General features: G+C 47.7%; 3 protein-coding genes across 12 annotated transcripts in view; 1 reads left to right on the plus strand and 2 right to left on the minus strand.

Annotated features, from left to right (window-relative positions):
• Nucleotides 1-7,372, minus strand: Entr1 (endosome associated trafficking regulator 1). Of its 4 annotated transcripts, XM_021641039.2 has the most exons (10): nucleotides 7,232-7,372; nucleotides 6,999-7,148; nucleotides 6,573-6,641; nucleotides 5,631-5,746; nucleotides 4,990-5,400; nucleotides 4,091-4,164; nucleotides 3,606-3,717; nucleotides 3,197-3,259; nucleotides 2,751-2,890; nucleotides 1-970 (listed from the first exon to the last, which is right to left on the minus strand). In XM_021641039.2, the coding sequence occupies exons 1-10, from the start codon at nucleotides 7,299-7,301 to the stop codon at nucleotides 874-876; spliced, it is 1,302 nt and encodes a 433-aa protein (XP_021496714.1). In that variant the 5' UTR covers nucleotides 7,302-7,372; the 3' UTR covers nucleotides 1-873. The 4 variants fall into 4 exon arrangements, with proteins under 4 accessions (XP_021496714.1, XP_021496715.1, XP_060245698.1 ...); XM_021641040.2 differs by lacking the exon at nucleotides 6,999-7,148 and having other exon boundaries at nucleotides 7,232-7,370; XM_060389715.1 differs by lacking the exons at nucleotides 3,606-3,717; nucleotides 4,091-4,164.
• Pmpca (peptidase, mitochondrial processing subunit alpha) lies at nucleotides 7,362-15,011 on the plus strand. Of its 2 annotated transcripts, XM_021641037.2 has the most exons (13): nucleotides 7,362-7,515; nucleotides 8,230-8,432; nucleotides 8,823-8,902; nucleotides 9,084-9,166; nucleotides 9,687-9,781; nucleotides 10,338-10,438; nucleotides 10,916-11,179; nucleotides 11,395-11,487; nucleotides 11,566-11,684; nucleotides 11,797-11,887; nucleotides 12,040-12,102; nucleotides 13,482-13,626; nucleotides 14,692-15,011. In XM_021641037.2, exons 1-13 carry the CDS (start codon nucleotides 7,448-7,450, stop codon nucleotides 14,859-14,861), a joined length of 1,575 nt encoding a protein of 524 aa, XP_021496712.1. In that variant the 5' UTR covers nucleotides 7,362-7,447; the 3' UTR covers nucleotides 14,862-15,011. The 2 variants fall into 2 exon arrangements, with proteins under 2 accessions (XP_021496712.1, XP_021496713.1); XM_021641038.1 differs by lacking the exons at nucleotides 7,362-7,515; nucleotides 8,230-8,432 and having other exon boundaries at nucleotides 8,847-8,902; nucleotides 9,689-9,781.
• Nucleotides 9,092-17,638, minus strand: part of Inpp5e (inositol polyphosphate-5-phosphatase E) — a 19,000-nt gene continuing 10,453 nt past the window's right edge. For 2 of the 6 annotated variants that reach the window (XM_060389714.1, XM_060389711.1), the window contains one exon: nucleotides 9,092-9,225. In XM_060389714.1, the coding sequence (XP_060245697.1) occupies nucleotides 9,121-9,225 (105 nt within the window). In that variant the 3' untranslated portion in view covers nucleotides 9,092-9,120. Of the gene's footprint in view, nucleotides 9,226-16,044; nucleotides 17,322-17,638 lie in introns of those variants that run through there. The other 4 variants (XM_060389712.1, XM_021641087.2, XM_060389709.1 and 1 more) reach the window with 3 other exon arrangements.

A 17,638-nucleotide genomic window follows, 5' to 3' on the forward strand; every position in this document is an offset into this window, starting at 1 on the left:
TGATCTTCAGGATTTATTTAGACAAGAAAGCTGTTGATCTCAATAGGAGGGGAAAAGGAAAAATTAAAAAAAAATTCTATAGGAAAATGGCCCCCAAACCCCTACCCCTCAGCACAGCACACAGGGTGCTATTACGTCTTTCTTGTCCTTGGAAAAATAGTCAGACAGCCCAGAAACCTGGCGATGACATCGGGTGTGCACTTTATGCCCGTTTGAACTGCACTGTGCAAAAGGCACATTGACACATAACATGCATCAAGTGACAGGTCCAAATGGCTTTCCAAAGCCGAAGGCTCACAGCAGTGAGTTTATAAAGCTTTGCAATCTGTGACCTTGTTCATATGGTCCCGGGGGGAGGACAGCAGCATCTACCAAGTGGTGCTGCCTCAGGTGAGGCTGCTGACTGCAGGAGCCACTGTTAAAGGCACAATGTCAACCATCAGTTAGCGAGGCACTGAATAACAGCACAAATCCCTGTACAGGATGCTTACTTCCACACTGGCTCACTTAGTGTTCAGCTTAAAAAAGTAGAGGCTGAGCCTGAGCTCATCCTTCAGGTAAATGTGAGAGGACAGTGGAAGAAGCTTCTTACAAAAGTGCTGTTTCAGCTTTAGTGGTTTCTAAAAATTGCTGGATTTTATAAAAATGTCTTCCAGTGAATCAGTGAGTCTATCAAATAGTGGGGCTTTCCCCAAAGGACTGCATGTAAACTGTTATGTGCAGCTGGTGGAAAGAAGCCGCGTACTGCAGGTGGCCAGGAACACTGGTTAGGCCGTGGAATGCTTTGAACAACTGCATAGTTAGGAGCACATTTGGAAGACGTGTGGTGACTTCCGTGCAGAGGTGGTAGGAACTGGTGGCAGCTAGTGCTTCTCAAGAGTCTGTTTCATCTTTAACTTCGGTAATTCTGTCGATAGACTTAAGGATTTCAGCAACAAGGTTCAGTGTCTCTGCTCCAGACACCAGCTGCCTGAAACAGACAGATACAAGGGCCATTAATCTAGCTGCTAAAGCAGCCAGAGACAGATCTATAGAAAAGGGTTGTAACAGAATGGTCTGGTGCTTTATATTTGGTTGTTAATTATTTTGCCCCCCCCACCCCCGGCTGTTTGCTGTCTTTTACCAGCAGACACTCATGTACCCCAAAATAATGTTTGTAATCATTGCCTCCAAATTATCCCTGATTGGCTGAATAAATGCCTACACACCAGGGCAGGGCAGAATTGAGATAAGCATGGCTAAAGTTCCCAGGCATGGAGGGAGAAGGATGACAGGAAAGGAAAGAGACAGAGAGACAGGTGGAGAAAGGAGGGCCACCATGGGATAGGTAAAGAGCCATGTGGGCCAGTAGAAGTGAACTCTTGAGAATGGTGTGGAGAGGAGAGGCCCAGATAGAAAGCATGTGCAAATATTTGTGGGGATATTGGATGGGAAGTAGCCCAGATAGGAATGATTAAGGCAAATGGCATGGGATGTGGGACTGGGTGGTAAATAAGGCTATTTATATCAGGTGTCTCTGTCTTTTATTGATTATGATAGCAGGTTAGATAATACCACCGTAATAATCATAGGCTTTTAATAATAAACATTATTAGCATTTTATATTTCCTACAACAGAGGGTCCAGAGGAAAAAAGTCCTCAGATTAACCAAGATTTGGCATACTGGATTTTGTGTGGCTGTCCTCAGGCCCGTGTGCCTGTGCATTTGTCAGCCACTCTATAGCAGAGTTCAAGGAAGGCAGGTGGGTTGGAAGCCAGACAAGTTCACCAGAAACTGATTCTGATTTTCTGACGTTCTGCTGAGGCCAAGCTGGTGGTACAGTACGCTTAATGATGTGGGCAGCAGTCACTGCAAGCCCACAAGTCCCTAGTCATGAGTCGAGCTATTCTTTCATGATTAGTAGGTCAGATGAATTGCATACATTTGGACAGGTTTACCAGGCTACAGGCGTGGTGTTAATCACTATCATCGACAACTTACTAGTGCACAGCATGCTCACTGTGGCAGTCTTTTGGATGGGGACATTACAGCACACCCTTTATTTAGAGCTGCAGCATCTCCAGGTAAAGGAGCTGGATTAAGTCAGATGTCAACCACATCTACTAAGTGGGAAGGCTCTCTGGGACAAATTAAAAGTAAAGCTCCTGCCAGGCACAGTTGTACATGCTTGTAATTCCAGCAACTGGGGAGGCAGAGGCAGGCATATCTCTGTGAGTTCAAGGCCAGTCTGGTCTACAAAGCGAGTCCAGGACAGCCACGGCTACACAGAGAAACCCTGTCTTGAGAAAAGAATAAAAAATAAACAAAACCCTAAATTGGACACGATAATGCATACTTTTAGTTCCAGAACTTGGGAAATAGATGCAGGCATTCTCTGTGAGTCTGAGGCCAGCCTGCTCTACACATAGTTCCAGAGTAGCCAAGGCTACAAAGTGAGACTTTGTCTTAAAAAAAAACAAAACAACTCTACAAACAAGTCAGGCATGGTAGTGCATACCTTTACTCCTAGCACTCCAGGGGCTGAGGCAGAAGGATCTCTGTTAGTTTAAGGCCAGCCAGGTCTACATAACTCTAGGCCAGCCAGAGCTACAAGGTGAGAGACCCCGTCTCAAAAACAATAATCCTGCTTGACCACCTACAGTGTGACCTAGCAGACTACTTAGACAGACTACTCAGCACATTTCCCTTTCTGGTCTAGTGAGACTGTAGAGCTAGAACATCAGGTAGCCAGGCCATCCTGGGACTCACTTTATGGATGCATGTGCACTGTTCATGACAACATGGAGGTTCTGCAAGGCCGCATCGGTGTTCTGCTTCACTACTGTAAGACTGGCGCCCTGGCCTGACCTCAGGGCTTCATTTTCTCGCTTGAAGTTGGAGAGCTGTACCTAGGAAGAATGGTGAACAGTTAGCGTTACAGTGCAACCTCACGAAAAACCAGTGAATCCCAACAGAGAGGCAGAGACTTACACATGGGGCTGGGCCTGGCCTGGCCTACTCAAAACAGGTGCTTCTTACCCTGTAGCCCAGGCTAGCCTTAAACTTAATGACTGTCATCAGCCTCAGCCTCCTGAATGCTGGGATTATAAGCAAATATCACAATGCCTAGCTTAGATTTTTTCCCCCTCCCTGACTCACATCCACGGAATCTAACAAAAGAAAAAGCAAACAGCTACATCTTTCTCTCTACTTACCTGGAGCAAACTTATTTCCTGTTTCAGCTTCATGACATGATTTTCTGCTTTTATAGCTCGTTTCTGTAGCCCCAAAAAACAAACACAATATACATCACCAAGGCTGTGCCAGTACAGGACACTTAGCTCAACAGACAGCAGTGAGCTATAAACATTTCTGCCTGGTTACTTTGCCCATGGATGTCCACTGCTTAAGACATGGCCTCTGCCTGTGTTCACCACCAGCATCAGGGACCACTTACCCAAGACAGAACCTGTTCAAAGCATCAGGGTATGCTGGCCTACCACAGATCACATACTCAGCATGGTGAGAGCCGTCTGCTGACCTCAGGGTCCAGCTGTGGACTCTGGCAACAGTGACAAGCGCTCTGTCCCCTGCCCTCTACCCCAGAGCAGAGCCCCTCCGTACGGTCATCAGTTCGAGGTTCTGTTCGACTTGCTGTACCACCGACTCCAGGTCACGGAAGTCACTCTCCTCCTTGATCATCTTCGCTTCCAATTTTCGTTCGAGCGTCCTCACCCTCAGTAAAGGAAACACTGAGTTGAGTTCTCTAGGGCACTGTCAAGAATGCTTCCAATAGCACTTCAGCCTGATTCAACAGTGAAACCCACTAGAGCCCATTGATGGAGCAGCTGCCATAGGCAGCTACAGGTGGCAAGGAACTCTAGCCATAGTTGCTCCATGTTCCCAGTGGAAGGCACAGATAGCATTTTTTTTCAAGCTCTGCCAACCAAGACAAAGTACAGTTGACTTTTATCTTAAGAACATGAAAAATGTGTTTGCTGATTTAGGTTTATGAACAACAAACAAGTAGGCACCTCATCCCTTGGAACCAAATTTCCTGAATGGTAGAGGAAGTTTTAAAGGTGATACCTAACTACAAGTTTACATACATTTCTGTTTGAGTTTCAGAGAAGCTCTGAACCTCATTTAGCTTTCTTCTGAGTTTAGAATTTTCATCTTTCAGCTGTAGAGGAAAAAAAAAATCCCCATTAGACACCCAGTATGTCTCCCTCACACACTTCTGTTCTGGAATAATTTGTCGGTAGGAGGTAGGCCATTAAGCATTTGAGGCAGGGCTGGCAGTGTGGAGACAGAGCCCACTTGTCCATGAAATGTCTTTGAGGCAGCATCTCCTGTAGCCTAGGTTGCCCTCTCACTTGTTCCTATACAGCCAAGGATGGCCTTCAACTCTTGTTCCTCCTATCTTCACCTTCGAAGTCATTCCAAGTTCTGGGATGACACCTGTGCATTTCCACACCCACCTCTGGAACTTAAACACCCTAAGTCACTGGAAACAATCCTAAGCCCTTATTAGATATGATCTATGGCAACACATTTGAATGTTTCTAGGTGACTATAGTTTTAAATCCTTCCTTCATGCAGGACGTTCAGCAGGATTACGCTAAGACAACACTTCCAGTGGACCATTTATTCATTCTAGCTCATGCCTGCTTTCCTGTGAGCTCACTAAGTACTTCTCAGCCTGCCATACTAATTGCACAACCAAAACCAACTCTGGGAGAGCTCTCCATCAAGAAATTCCACTTTTTTAATTCTTCAGCACTGATGGTATAACAATGCAAGGCATCCCAAGTGCTAGAAAAACATTACCACTGAATTATATCTCTAAGCCCCTCCACAGGGAAATTCTATAGCAGGATATTACATGACCAACTGCCTCGTCCTGGGCATGGAGCCCAGGCCACCCAGGAAGTGAAAGACTACAGCTTTTCTTAACACTGCTCAGCTGCATTGGGTCTGTGTTGGGTGCCGCACAGGCCTCACTTACTGCTTCATAACTTATCTGCAGCGTCCGCAGGTGTCTGTCTCCTAGGGACTCTCCATGGGCTGCAAAGTCTGCATTAGGACTCCCAGCTGGAGATGCCGGGGAGACCCTTGATTCAGTGTCACTCAGCGTCCATGGGGGCAAAGACTCAGGACCTGCCAGCTCTGATGCGTTGGAAAAAAAGGAAAGGTAGGTGCCACAGGGTGATGAATTCTCTGTGGCTCTAGAGAAATGAGTCTGCTCCATGGCAGATGGCAGGTAGGCTCCATTCCATCCATCATCATCTTCATCCTCCTCTAGGTTGTTGGCTCTTGTTGGATCTTCAAAAAATGGCTGCTGATATTCCAGGCCATATCCCACAGGCTGGGAGGCAGGGGAGCTGTGGTCTAGTCCCAGTGGGTGCCGTGAAGCTTCCTAAAAACAGTGGAGATAAACACTGCGACCCGCTTCTCTATGCTCAGCCTTCTCTATGCTCAGGTTGCACAAAGAAGGCCCATCTCATCTACCAAAAGCAGCTGCTCCACCCAGTCTCTCCATCAGCAGCCACATCTGTTCTGCTTTGCTCCCCATACTCAAATGTCTCCAAAGCTGTGAGTTAGAAGAGAGGTCCTCTAAGGCAACCACTGACAGCTTCCCAGGTATACCTTCGGGTAAATTCGACTGTTGGTCGTGTCTTCTTTTGACAGGCTAAGGTTCTTGGTTTTCAGAAACTCTTTGAAGGAGAATGGGTTGGCTTCTTCTAGGTCTTCAAGTTTGTCACCTTAATATAACGGACATCACAAAGAATGTTAAAGGGTCCAACCTCATGTATTACTATCACATTTCAACTATGACTCAAAGAATACTACAGAACACAAAAGCTACCCCAAAAAGTTGGAGAACAGGCCTACTTTGGCAGGCTCTCACCCTTTGGCCTCCCCAGAAACCCCTTGCCACTTTTATTGTTTTGTTTATTGAGACAGGATTTCTCTGAGTGGCCTTTGCTGTTCTGAGCTCTTTGTAGACCAGGCCTGCACCCAGTTATCCCTTGTCACTTCAAACAAAACAAACAAAAAACAAAACACTGTTCAAAAGATCAAGTCCAGGGATCTGCAGACATTCAGGCAACTGGTCTACCTCTGAGTCATATGCCCAGGCTCCCCAGTCAATCTTCCAGATAGCTGAGGCTGACTTCATTCCATACACTCAGTGTGGGCTAAAGGATATTCCTGCAGGGGCTTCAAAGCTCCTGAGATGCCACAGTGCCACAAACTGCTTCATATTACCCCTTCCTCTGACCTTTTCTCCAGGTACCCTAGTTGACCAGCCTCTACCTTCCAGGTGCCAGCTTGAGTAAAGTGGGCTTCTGTGACTTGTGTCCTGCTGACTCTGCAGGGTCCTTGGATGATACTTTCCACCTCCCAGGCACCTCTGACATATTATTTTGCCCTCATACTCAGTCTCCAATCCTTGGGCTTCTATCTCCACTGCTCTTTTGGGCTGCCGGTACACCCCTTAAACCCTGTCACCCTGAAAACCCATGGCCAGATCACTGACTGGCACCTTGTCTGAAGATGAGGAAAAGAAGAATCACTGAGCTACTCTACCTCCAAAGCGTGTTTCATGGGCTCCCGACGGACCTGGCTTAGTACATTTTCCCTTTCCATAGCCAAAATCTGCAAAGAGACATTGTCAGCTCACGGAGATCACAGCAAACCTTATGACTGCAGCGTTTGTTCAGGGAGACTACAGACCGCCTGACTCCCAATGACAGGCCCTGGTCTGGGACTAGGAGGACGTCTCCTGAGGCTGGATGCAGTAAACTGTACACTCCTGAGCGCTCACGGAGCAGCTGCCAGTGGAAAAAAAAACAGACCCGCTAGGTCCAGCCCCTGGCCTCTCCCAATCCGGTGGGCTGAAGTGGTCTCCGTGCTCCACCGGGCACTGACCTTCCTGCCTCGGGGCGGGCGGGCTGTGGGGAGGGCTCCCCGTGCGGCCCAGCTCCGTACTGCGGCCGGCGCCCCGACTCTCACCTGTGTCTCCTACCGAAGCCAGCACCGGGCTGGGCACATAGCACATAAACGTCGGCCGAAAGCCGAAGAGGTGGGGCTGCAGGTCCCCGCCATGGGGGCGCTCACAGTCTAGCTGGGGGAGACAAGACCGGCGCTCATAGAACGCAGGAGCTGTAAGCGACAACGAGAGCGGCTTCACCGCGGGCCGCCGCCGCCCGCGACCCCCTGCCCGGCCCCGGCCGCGCACCGCTCACCGTCGGGAACCACGAGGCTTCGCGTCCGCGATAATGGGGGCGCGCCCGGCCGCCGCGTGTAGCCCGACATCGCCGAGCCTTAGCCCGGCCGCGGCCCCATAGCCCAGGGCGCAGCCGCCAGCCTCTGCCTTATCCGGCGCGGCCGGCCGGAAGCCAGCGCCGAACGCCGTGGAGCGGGGCCGGAAGCGGAAGTGACCGCAGAAGCGCGGCGGCGCGATGGCGACGGCGGTGTGGGCGGCTGCGCGGATTCTTCGGGGCTCTGCGGCGCTGTGCTCGCGGCCCAGGTGAGCCAAGGCGCGTCCTAGCGCGAAGAAGGGTGTACTGGGAGGAGTAGGCACCCCTGGGAGCTGGAAGAAGAGAATGGACCCTGGCGTAAAGCACAGGCGCGTTGCGCTTGAAGAACGAGCCCGGGACTGGAACCTGGTTGGAGGGGTCGGCAGTCAGCCGTCTGGGGCCTTTCAGACCAAGGCGAAGCTCTGAAGGGCAGGGCTGCCTCAGGGCCTTATGTATAGGAACTGGTTTTTCACACAGCCTGCTGTCCATAATGGGCATTGAAGACCCAAAGACCGGGGCTGGAGAGATGGCTCAGTAGTTAAGCCATCTGATTGCTTTTCCTGGGTTATCTTATCAGCACCCACGTGGTGGCTCACAATTATTCATGAATCCACTTCCAGGGGATCTAACGCCCTCTTCTGACCTCCATGGTCACCAGGCATGCCCGTGATGCACATACATCCATACAGGCAAACACTCAAACATATAAAATATGGTTAAATAACTATTTCTCCGTTAAAAAAGGACCCAAAGACTTGACAAGTTTGCCTGAGATTCAGTGACAGTACCTGGCTCCCCCCATCACTCTTACAAATTACGTTGAGGCCCTTTTAGTAACTTTTGAAGATTCCCCTTCTCATACACACACGTGTAGTGTGCCTGAGTAGTCAACACAGGTGCATGTGACCCAGTTCTGCTCTAACTGGCTAGTTGCTCTGCTGTAGGTTTGGACCTCCTGCACATAGACGGTTCAGCAGCGGTGCCTCGTACCCCAACATCCCCCTCTCTTCTCCTTTACCTGGAGTGCCCAAGCCTATTTTTGCTACAGTTGATGGACAAGAAAAGTTTGAAACCAAAGTTACCACTCTGGAAAATGGGCTTCGTGTGGCTTCTCAAAATAAGTTTGGACAATTCTGTACTGTAGGAAGTAAGTTCTGCTGGCATGTTGAAGGTGGGCTCTCCATTTTGACAGCTGTAATTAGCATGTCTGTCATAGGCTACTCACCAGGGAAGGTTGTTAAGTATGAAAACTTACCAAAATGTGAATGATGGCCATTTTTGGAGATGGTTTGTAATATGTGCCTCTCCCCCCGTTTTACTTTTCTGTAATTCTAGAAGGTTCCATCATATAAAGCATAGGATTCTATAAACATTAACTTGTGTGTGTCTGTAAGATCATCACCAAGAGTAACAAATTTGTTCATTATCCTCATGTAATAATGAGTGGCCAAGTTGAGAACCATGGTTTTGAAAGCTTTCTGTTGGTTAAATGTTTTGAGTATCTGGCTTAACCTGTCAATTTTCTTCTTATTACTAGTTCTTATTAATTCAGGATCACGATATGAAGCGAAATATCTTAGTGGAATTGCTCATTTTTTGGAAAAATTGGCATTTTCGGTCAGTGTCTAATTTGTAATTTCTATGACTTCGGTTTTTCTTTTTTAAGAATTTGTATAGTAGTTAATTCATTTATGAAGTTGATGCTCAAAGTTAGATAATTTTGTATGTTTGAAAGCAAAAGTAAATTTAAAATCTTTTGGGTTTTGGATTACTTACTTAAGATTTATTATTTTTATAGTCTACTGCTCAGTTTGACAGCAAAGATGAAATTCTGCTTACACTGGAAAAGCATGGCGGTATCTGTGACTGCCAGACATCAAGGTATTTTGTGTCCATATGAAACTGCCCTCTTCATCCTTGGTCAGAGTCCCTTGGAGCCCCTGGAATCAGAGAGGCTGTAAAGATTAACAGCATGTCTGATGGAGTGCTGGGGACAGAAAGCATACCATACTTGTTTCTTCCCTGACACCCAAGGAACTTCTAATTGTCCAGGCCTTGACCTGTGAGGGGTGCTAAGTTAGATAGCAGGCCCTTGTCAGCTACCTAAAGCTGGGTACATTTCCACCTGAAATGAGTCTTCATTTGGACCAGCTAGTTATTTAGCAAGGCTTGAGAAGCCTGGAGTAAGAGACTTCTCTTTGTGGAAAGAGGGAGAACCAGCTCTATCTGGTTCCATAGTATCTTATGGAAAGCCTCACTGGGCAGTTGTGGTTTCTGTAAGGCCTTCACACCCAAGGAAGAGGCAGTGGTGAAGTATTTGCTGCCATGTAGAGCCTGAAGCCCTGAGCTGTCCTCTGTGTAAACCTAGCACCTGCTTTTATTGTGTTTTATTTCCTTCCAGAGACACCACCATGTATGCTGTGTCTGCTGACAGCAAAGGCTTGGACACTGTGGTGGGCCTGCTGGCTGATGTGGTTCTGCACCCCTGCCTGACAGGTGTGGCTCTGTGGCTGGGTGGTCAGGAGGAGCTTTAGAAGGGCTATCACTGTTAGGGAGGAGCTGGGCACTCATGTGCCAATCATTGGAGGGCATGCCAGTGCTTAAACAAACCCTTAGTGTTATACACAGTGCTTCATACTTTCATATATCTCTCTAAAAAACCTTAAAGGGTTTACTAAAATTCTTTTTGGGATGGCTTACACCCATGCAATAAATTCTGTTCAGAAATGTCCCTCATCCTGGATGAAAACACCCAATGCTACGCCTACAGAAGTTTCCCTTGGCGTGGTCTCCATTATTCCCCAACCTTGTGAATGATGGGACTTGGATTCCTGTTAGGTTCTGGGAGGGAACAGCAGCTGTTCCCTGCCAGCTGGGGCTGCAAAACAGCACAAGACAAATGGTCTGGGTCCCTAACGTTCATCTGGCAGCCTCCCTTTCATACATGTGCTCCAGGGCTTCCCCTAAGGGGTGACTGTAGCACCTGGCCAGGCTCAGGGTTAGTGTTGCCTCTTTGCTGGTTTAGATCAAACCCTTGTCTTGATTCTTGCAGATGAAGAAATTGAGATGACGAGGATGGCTGTCCAGTTTGAACTTGAGGACCTGAACATGAGACCTGACCCAGAGCCACTGCTTACCGAGATGATTCATGAAGTAAAATAGGAGCCCACATGTGCCTCTCCCTGCTGTGGCCTTGCAGATGGCGAGGTTTACAGAACAGGCTTAGCTTCTTGGTTGGTTTTTAAGAGAGAGTTGCTATATGGTTCAGGTTTGATCTTGAACTCATAATTTCCCTCCCTCAGATTCATGAGTGCTAAGATTACAGGCACGTGCCACCCCTCATAGTTGTATTCTTGACCTGCCATTTTCTACAGTGATAGCTGTTCCTTTCTAGGGTATCAAAGTCTTTGCCACTCATCTATGTATCCCTCCTATGTGTTTTCCTAATTTTCTCTCTGAGATACTATTTACTGCCTCTATAAACACAGACATGGAGCCAAGCTGGAGCTAATGCCCAGCCTTTTCGTCAACAGATGTGCCTATGGGTCATGTTGGGGAATCCTGCCTCAGGGGATCTGATGTTTTCTTTCTCACTGTGTTGTTTTCCTTCCACCTGCCTGCCTGCCTCAGGCTGCTTTTAGGGAGAACACAGTGGGCCTGCACCGGTTTTGCCCTCCAGAAAACATAGCGAAGATTGATCGAGAAGTGCTGCATTCCTACCTGAAGAACTACTACACTCCTGACCGTATGGTGCTTGCTGGAGTGGGTGTAGAGCATGATCACCTGGTGGAATGTGCCAGAAAGTACCTCCTGGGTGCTCAGCCTGCCTGGGGAGCTACTGGGGCTGTGGATGTTGACAGATCAGTGGCACAGTACACTGGGGGCATCATCAAGGTAACTAAGCAGGAAGGCTCTCAGGGCTTGTGGCATGTATCCTCTGGGTGTGTGCTTTGATGAATGTGTTTATACTGCTTCTTAGTGTACAGTCCAGCACTGTAACAGTGTGATCCGATCACTCACTAAAGGGCTGAGGTCACCTGGTGTCTGCTTGAGTATAGCTTTTAGTAGAAGTTGGCAAGCTTTATTGACACATATCTGTTTGGTTACAGGTGGAGAGAGACATGTCCAATGTCAGCCTTGGCCCGACCCCAATTCCAGAGCTCACACACATCATGGTGGGACTGGAGAGCTGTTCCTTCCTGGTAAGTGCAGGTATAGGTCAGGTGTACCAATGGGGCCAAGCTACTGTGGCTGGCTGGCATTGACTCTGTATTCCATAGGAGGAAGACTTCATCCCCTTTGCTGTGCTGAATATGATGATGGGAGGAGGGGGCTCCTTTTCAGCTGGAGGGCCTGGCAAAGGCATGTTCTCCAGGCTCTATCTCAATGTGCTTAACCGGTGGGTACTACTGTCTTACTGTTGCTGTTCCTACGCTGCTGAGTGCACAGACTGTACTGACACCTTCCAGCTATCCTGTTGCCTTCACCAGAAACTGTATGTCCCCTCACAGGCACCACTGGATGTACAATGCAACCTCCTACCACCACAGCTATGAAGACACAGGCCTCTTGTGTATTCACGCCAGCGCAGACCCAAGACAAGTGAGGGCAGCACTTGTGTCTCAGCCCTCCCCTCTCACTCCAGTGTACTCTCCACACACAGTACCAGAGCTTTGGGTGTTGTGGCTTGGGTATGCTTGAGGAGTCAGCAAGCAGGACTTGAGCTCACACCCTCATTTCATGTTCTTTTGTAGGTTCGAGAAATGGTAGAAATCATCACAAAGGAGTTTATCTTGATGGGCAGAACAGTGGATTTGGTAAGGTCTGGAGAGCAACCCCTTGCACTCTGATCCAACTAAATCACACACATAGCTGAAGGAGCCACAGGCTGAATTGCTATACTGTGGAGCCTTGCCAGTACTACCCCAAGGACAGTGTTGCTCTCAGTGTTTCCTATGGAATGGCCATGAGCTAAAGCAGCATTATACAAAATGAACAGTAATACGGGGTCTTTTCTAAGCCTTTCTTGGCTCCATTTTATGTTGGCACCCAAGTTTTTGTTGACTTTGGTTTTTGTTTTTTGTTTGATTGTTTGAGACAGGGTTTTTTGTTTTGTTTTGTTTTGTTTTGTTTTAAAGATGTGCACCACCACTGCCTGGCTAGCTTTTGGAAGTTTTGTTATTTCCTGGGCCAGAGCTCATAAAAGCAAGGTGATTTAGTGGAGCATGCATTTTTGCCTTTCCTTTTTTTCTGCCAGTTTTCGTCAGTGATTGTATGCCACATACCCTCTTTAAGGAGAAAAGGGAGCATTATTGAAAAAATTAAAATGTGCTTAAAAATGAATACCACTGCAGGGAAAGGTAATGTATATGCATGCCTGTGATCTCAGTTCTCAGGAAGTAGAGGCAGGAAGTCATGAGTTCAAGGCCAACCTAAGCTAATATATAATCAGCCTTTCCAAAACAAACCAAGGTCTGGGGTTATGGCTCAGTGGTAGTAAGCTTGTTGGTATGCTCAAGACCCTGGGTTCCACCCCAGCATAGCCAAAATTAATGCTCTGTGTTTCCACTAATACCTTGATAAAGTGCTTTCCACTAAAGTCAAATGTATTTGAGCTAAATATACAGTATTAAGTGTTTGCCTGAAATTATACAAGTGTCAACTTAACACAAACTCTCAGAAGATAGCCACCTGGCCTCAAAATTAAAGTCCTATCCATTACCTCCTAAATGCTGGCCTTACAGGCAAGTGCTTAAACATCCAGCTTGATCTGTCCCTTTGTGGTCCTGATTCTTTGGTGCCACCTTTGAAGTTCATACCTGGCCAGAGGCTCTGCTCTTATGCTGCCTCCTCAATCGCTCCAGGGGCTAGTGGCCTCGATCCTGTGCTTAAGTTAGGACTCTGAGCAGCTGGAATCTTTACTTCATCAGTGTCCTCTGGTTTCTTGTGCAACCAGGTGTGGCTTCCTGATGTGTGTGCTCTGCTGCCATTCAAACAGGGAGCAGAGGTTGGACATGTGTCTGTCTTGGCCTTTCTAGTGCAGTTCCTCCCTTGCTCAGGAGGTGTGCTGGGCTGGAAAAGCAGACTGGCACAGCTCCTTCACTCTGTTCATCTTTGGCCTTTTAACTGGGACAGATTTGGGTCAGCCTATCTATGCTGGCTTGAGCCAGCTGTGATTGGTGTGCTTGGCCCTCAGGTGGAGCTAGAGCGGGCCAAGACACAGCTGATGTCCATGCTCATGATGAACCTGGAATCCAGGCCTGTGATCTTCGAGGATGTGGGGAGGCAGGTGTTGGCTACACATTCAAGAAAGCTGCCCCACGAGCTATGCACACTCATTCGTGAGTATATGCAAAAGCCTGGGTTGGGCTCATTTGAGACTGTTCTCAAGCAGATAGACAGATGGTCCCCTGTTGTCTGCCCCACAAGCCCATCTTTTCCAAGTAGTCCTTTCCCAGTTCCGTCCTATACCAGCTAGACTCCTCAGCCTAGGATGGTGCTAATGGTGCAACGGTCTGGACTGGAATAAAGTAGCTCATGGGAGACTCACCCTGTGACTTAGGGAGTGCCTAATGGCTTGTGTTTAATCTTTTTAATTTGGGTGTGAAGCTTAGAACATTACTGTAGATTGGGGTAGCTTGGGTACTGTCACCTGTCTTCTGAAGATGATTCAATCCGCCTGCTGGTCTTGGACAGTTGCTTATCCTGCCATAGAAAATGAGCTGACCTTGTGGTTGTAGAAGATGGATTTCTGGGATCCCTTCTAAAGGCCAAGCTGTGGGTGCGAGGCTGCCATGAAGGACATGCAGCACTGGGGGAAGTAGTCTGGATTTTTTTCCTAAAGACTAAAAAAATAACTTGGGCTATGACAGCCCACTCTGTCTGAACATTAGATGGAGTGGCTATGCCCTCCAGTGTTGCATTGTTTTTAAGTCTCACAGACTGAATCACACCTCAGACTGACCTCAAACTCTACATCTTCCTGCTCAGCTTTCTGTGCATTACCCTGCCTAGCTGCCCTCATGTGTTTGAAAAATTTTTTGTTTTGTTTTTTTTTGCTGCTGCTGCTGCTGCTGCTGCTTAAGGGATTTGAGACAGGGTCTGCTGTTGCCCAGGCTGTGGTTGATCCTCCTGCCTCTACTTCCCAAGTGCTAGGATTACAGGCACATACCACTATATTCATCTTGAAAATAATTTTAAGCCACTGTAGTTCCCCACCTAATGGAAATTTACTCTGTCCTTTGCTTTGACCCACCCTTGGTCAGTCCTGCTGCAGCTGGGCCTGAATTCCTTAGCAGCCCCCACCCACAGTGATAAATCAGGGCTCCTCAACCCTGAGGAGTGCACTTTGAGATGGAGATGGAAACTCTGCTCTCCCCCTCACTGTCTCTTGCTTTCTGATATAGGCAATGTGAAGCCAGAAGATATCAAGAGGGTTGCTTCCAAGATGCTCCGTGGGAAGCCTGCTGTGGCCGCCCTGGGTGATTTGACTGACCTACCCAGCTATGAACACATCCAGGCAGCGCTGTCCAGCAGAGATGGGCGCCTGCCCAGAACATACCGGCTCTTCCGGTAGAGTCCCTCTGGACCCGCAGGGCAGGCTGCAGAGTGCCTCTGTGCATGTTGTTATTGTTGGTGTGAACACTCTGTATAAGGATGGCTAGCTTTGTAAACAGTGCCAACAGTGAAACTGAAAACTTGAATGAAAGTTACTATTGCCACTGCACCTGTGTGTTTCTCAAACACAAGTGGCTTGTCCTTCATCCAACAGTGTTTGCTACAGCAGGTACTGTCTGGTCCCTAGAGATTCTGGTGCAAAGAAGGATGGGGAGTAAGGCATGGGTTCGAGATCAGAAGATTAGAAGTTTCAGGGTTCCAGGAAGGCAAAGCATTGCAAACTAAAGCACACAGGACCTCCCCAGCTTTAGAACTATAGGTATGCACCATCATACTCATACTATAGCCCTGACTGGCTTAGAAATCATTATGTAGACACCAAATTGGTCTGAAACCCACAGACACCTTCCTGCCTCTGCCTCCCAAATGCTAGGATTATAGGCATGTGCCACCACACTTAGGCTACTCATTTTTAAAGCTTTGTGTTTTGGTTTTTTGTTTTGTTTTGTGAGACAGCATCTTAGCCCCGGGCTAGCCTGTAACTCAATATATAGATGAGGCTGGTCTTACAGTGATTTGCCTTGGCCTCAATTACTGGGCTTCCAAATATTAGTCACCATGCTAGTTGTATTTCACAGTTTCTGCAAAGCCCAGTTTCTAGTTTCCCACTTCATTTGCAGTAGTTTAAATGTTTTAACTTTGCAACTGAAATACCCTGTTTATATGTAAACGCTATGTAAATATAAGTAGTCATCACTGTATTTTGCCCCATCCCCAAGACTTGACATTCTTAATCTCAGGCCAAATTGAGATGTTCCAGAATTACCTCAGTCTTTTCTAAGGTGCCAGAGAAGGTCCGCAAAGAAATACCCAACTGCTGGGCACTGGTGGTGAACACCTGTAATCCCAGCACTCAGATGCAGAGGCAGGTGGATCTCTGAATTTGAGGCCAGCCTGGTCTACAGAGCAATTTCCAAGACAGCCAAGGCTACAGAGAAACCCTGTCTCGAAATTAAAAAAAAAAAAAAAAAAATACCAGGATCACGAAGATAGCCTGTCTGGGTAAAAACACACTTCATTGCCACAAATCTTCCCAATGGGAAGTTGCAATTAACTGATTTGACATTCTGGCACTTTCCACATACATTTGAGTGGTTTATTGAAGTAGGCAGACTTGGCTTTGCTGACATCTACATTCTAGGACCCTGGCAAGTTTCATCTCATTTGCAGGCTTATTTTACCATGGTTCACTGGAGTCCCAAGTAGGTACTTCTTTTTTCTGCTGTTGCCACTTCTGGCTGTGAGCAGGGACAACACTTAGCAGAAGGGATTGATAGTAGGTGGCAGCTTTGACTTCTATTGCCATTTTAAACCAGGGGTGACTTGAGGTACCGGAATGCATGCAGACTGCTTCTTCCAAGGTTCAGTCTTTGGCCAGAAAGAGATTAAGACTGAAATATGCATTTATTTAAAAATATAAATATGGAAAAATAAATAATTTAGAAGACTAGAGTGGATGCCCATAGGTGTCTGTACATTCAAGGCTATGTCTCTGAGGGGATGGGGTAAGACTGAACAATGATGAGTTCTAAGCTTTAAGGAGTGAAGCCCAACAAGGTGCTGCCTGATGACACCATTTCTAATGCCATTCTGGGGCTAGTAACATAAAAGCAAGTGGTCTGAAGCTCCTAAGAACTGTGAGTTTTCTATAGCTGGTGTTGGGTTAGCCTGTGGAGAGGAGGGATCCCTACTCAATTGGAGGTCAGGAGACTGGGACCATGATGTAGAACCTCAAAGCCTACCAAAATGTCTGCAGGGCACATCCTAGCTTTGGCCTCTGAATTCTAGGTCTCGGCAGGTTCAACTACCAGAGGTTGTCTGATCCCTCCCTGGAGGAGGAAAGGGCCTGTTAGGAGGACACAGACCTAGAACCTGGGTTCTGGCATGAGAACAGGAATAAAAGGGGTTGAAGAGACTGCTCCTGCAGGGTGTGGGACTGTTCGGGGCAAGCCTGACTCAGTCTGTAGCTTCTCCGTGAGGCTGCTGCTTGGTGTCCACCTGCCCCCCTCAGAACAAATCCTGCCATGTGCCTGTGGGAACATGACAGGGATAATTGAGGCTTGTGCTGGCCACAGCTACTGCTGTCCTGAGGGATGGGGTCTGTGTTAAGAACAGGAGAGCCCCTAGCCATTAGGACCCCAACATGACGAGGCACCAAAGAATAAGCACATCTCTTTTTCCAATGACCTTGGTCCTCAAGCTGCAGTGGCCAGTCCTTGTGTGGTAACTTCATGACACAGTGCAGACAGCACTGGAGCTCTGATTCCTTAGTGCTTGTTTCTGAAGTTCTTTTGAGATTCGTCTTTTAATTCCCGTCAAGTACAGTTCTCGGTCAAATTTGCCAGCAGCTAGTGGGATGCTGTGAGAAAGACCTTTTATAAGAGCTGGCCTCAACATCACTGAGCAGCACACCTGCTGAGCCCTGCAGAAAATGGGCCACTCTCCAGGGATTAAGGTTCATCCCATCTCGGCTACCCTAGCCCCAATTACAACCCTGGGTATAGAAATGCCAAGAAAGGGAGGCTAATGCCTTCTTGGACCTACTGCTCCAGAAGGAGCTTGCTCAACTCTAAGGAACTTGAGGTCTCAGAACAAGCTGCTGCTTCATGCAACCCTGAAGCTTAGCAACTTGGGGTCTACAGAGATACCCTGAGGACGGCTGGGACCCTAGGCCTA

The sequence above is a fragment of the Meriones unguiculatus genome, chromosome 8 (genome assembly GCF_030254825.1).
Source record: "Meriones unguiculatus strain TT.TT164.6M chromosome 8, Bangor_MerUng_6.1, whole genome shotgun sequence".
NCBI classification, from domain to species: Eukaryota; Metazoa; Chordata; class Mammalia; order Rodentia; family Muridae; genus Meriones; species Meriones unguiculatus.

Coding starts and splice junctions, on each gene's coding strand:
- Entr1 (XM_021641039.2), bottom strand. CDS start 7,301: ATGTCGGGCTACACGCGGCGGCCGGGCGCGCCCCCATTATCGCGGACG. Junction 3,718..4,090: donor TCTGAAACTCAAACAGAAAT/GTATGTAAACTT, acceptor TCCTTTACTGAG/GGTGAGGACGCTCGAACGAA. Junction 2,891..3,196: donor AGGAAATAAGTTTGCTCCAG/GTAAGTAGAGAG, acceptor CATTCTTCCTAG/GTACAGCTCTCCAACTTCAA.
- Pmpca (XM_021641037.2), top strand. CDS start 7,448: ATGGCGACGGCGGTGTGGGCGGCTGCGCGGATTCTTCGGGGCTCTGCG. Junction 11,685..11,796: donor TATCTCAATGTGCTTAACCG/GTGGGTACTACT, acceptor GTCCCCTCACAG/GCACCACTGGATGTACAATG. Junction 12,103..13,481: donor TGGGCAGAACAGTGGATTTG/GTAAGGTCTGGA, acceptor CTTGGCCCTCAG/GTGGAGCTAGAGCGGGCCAA.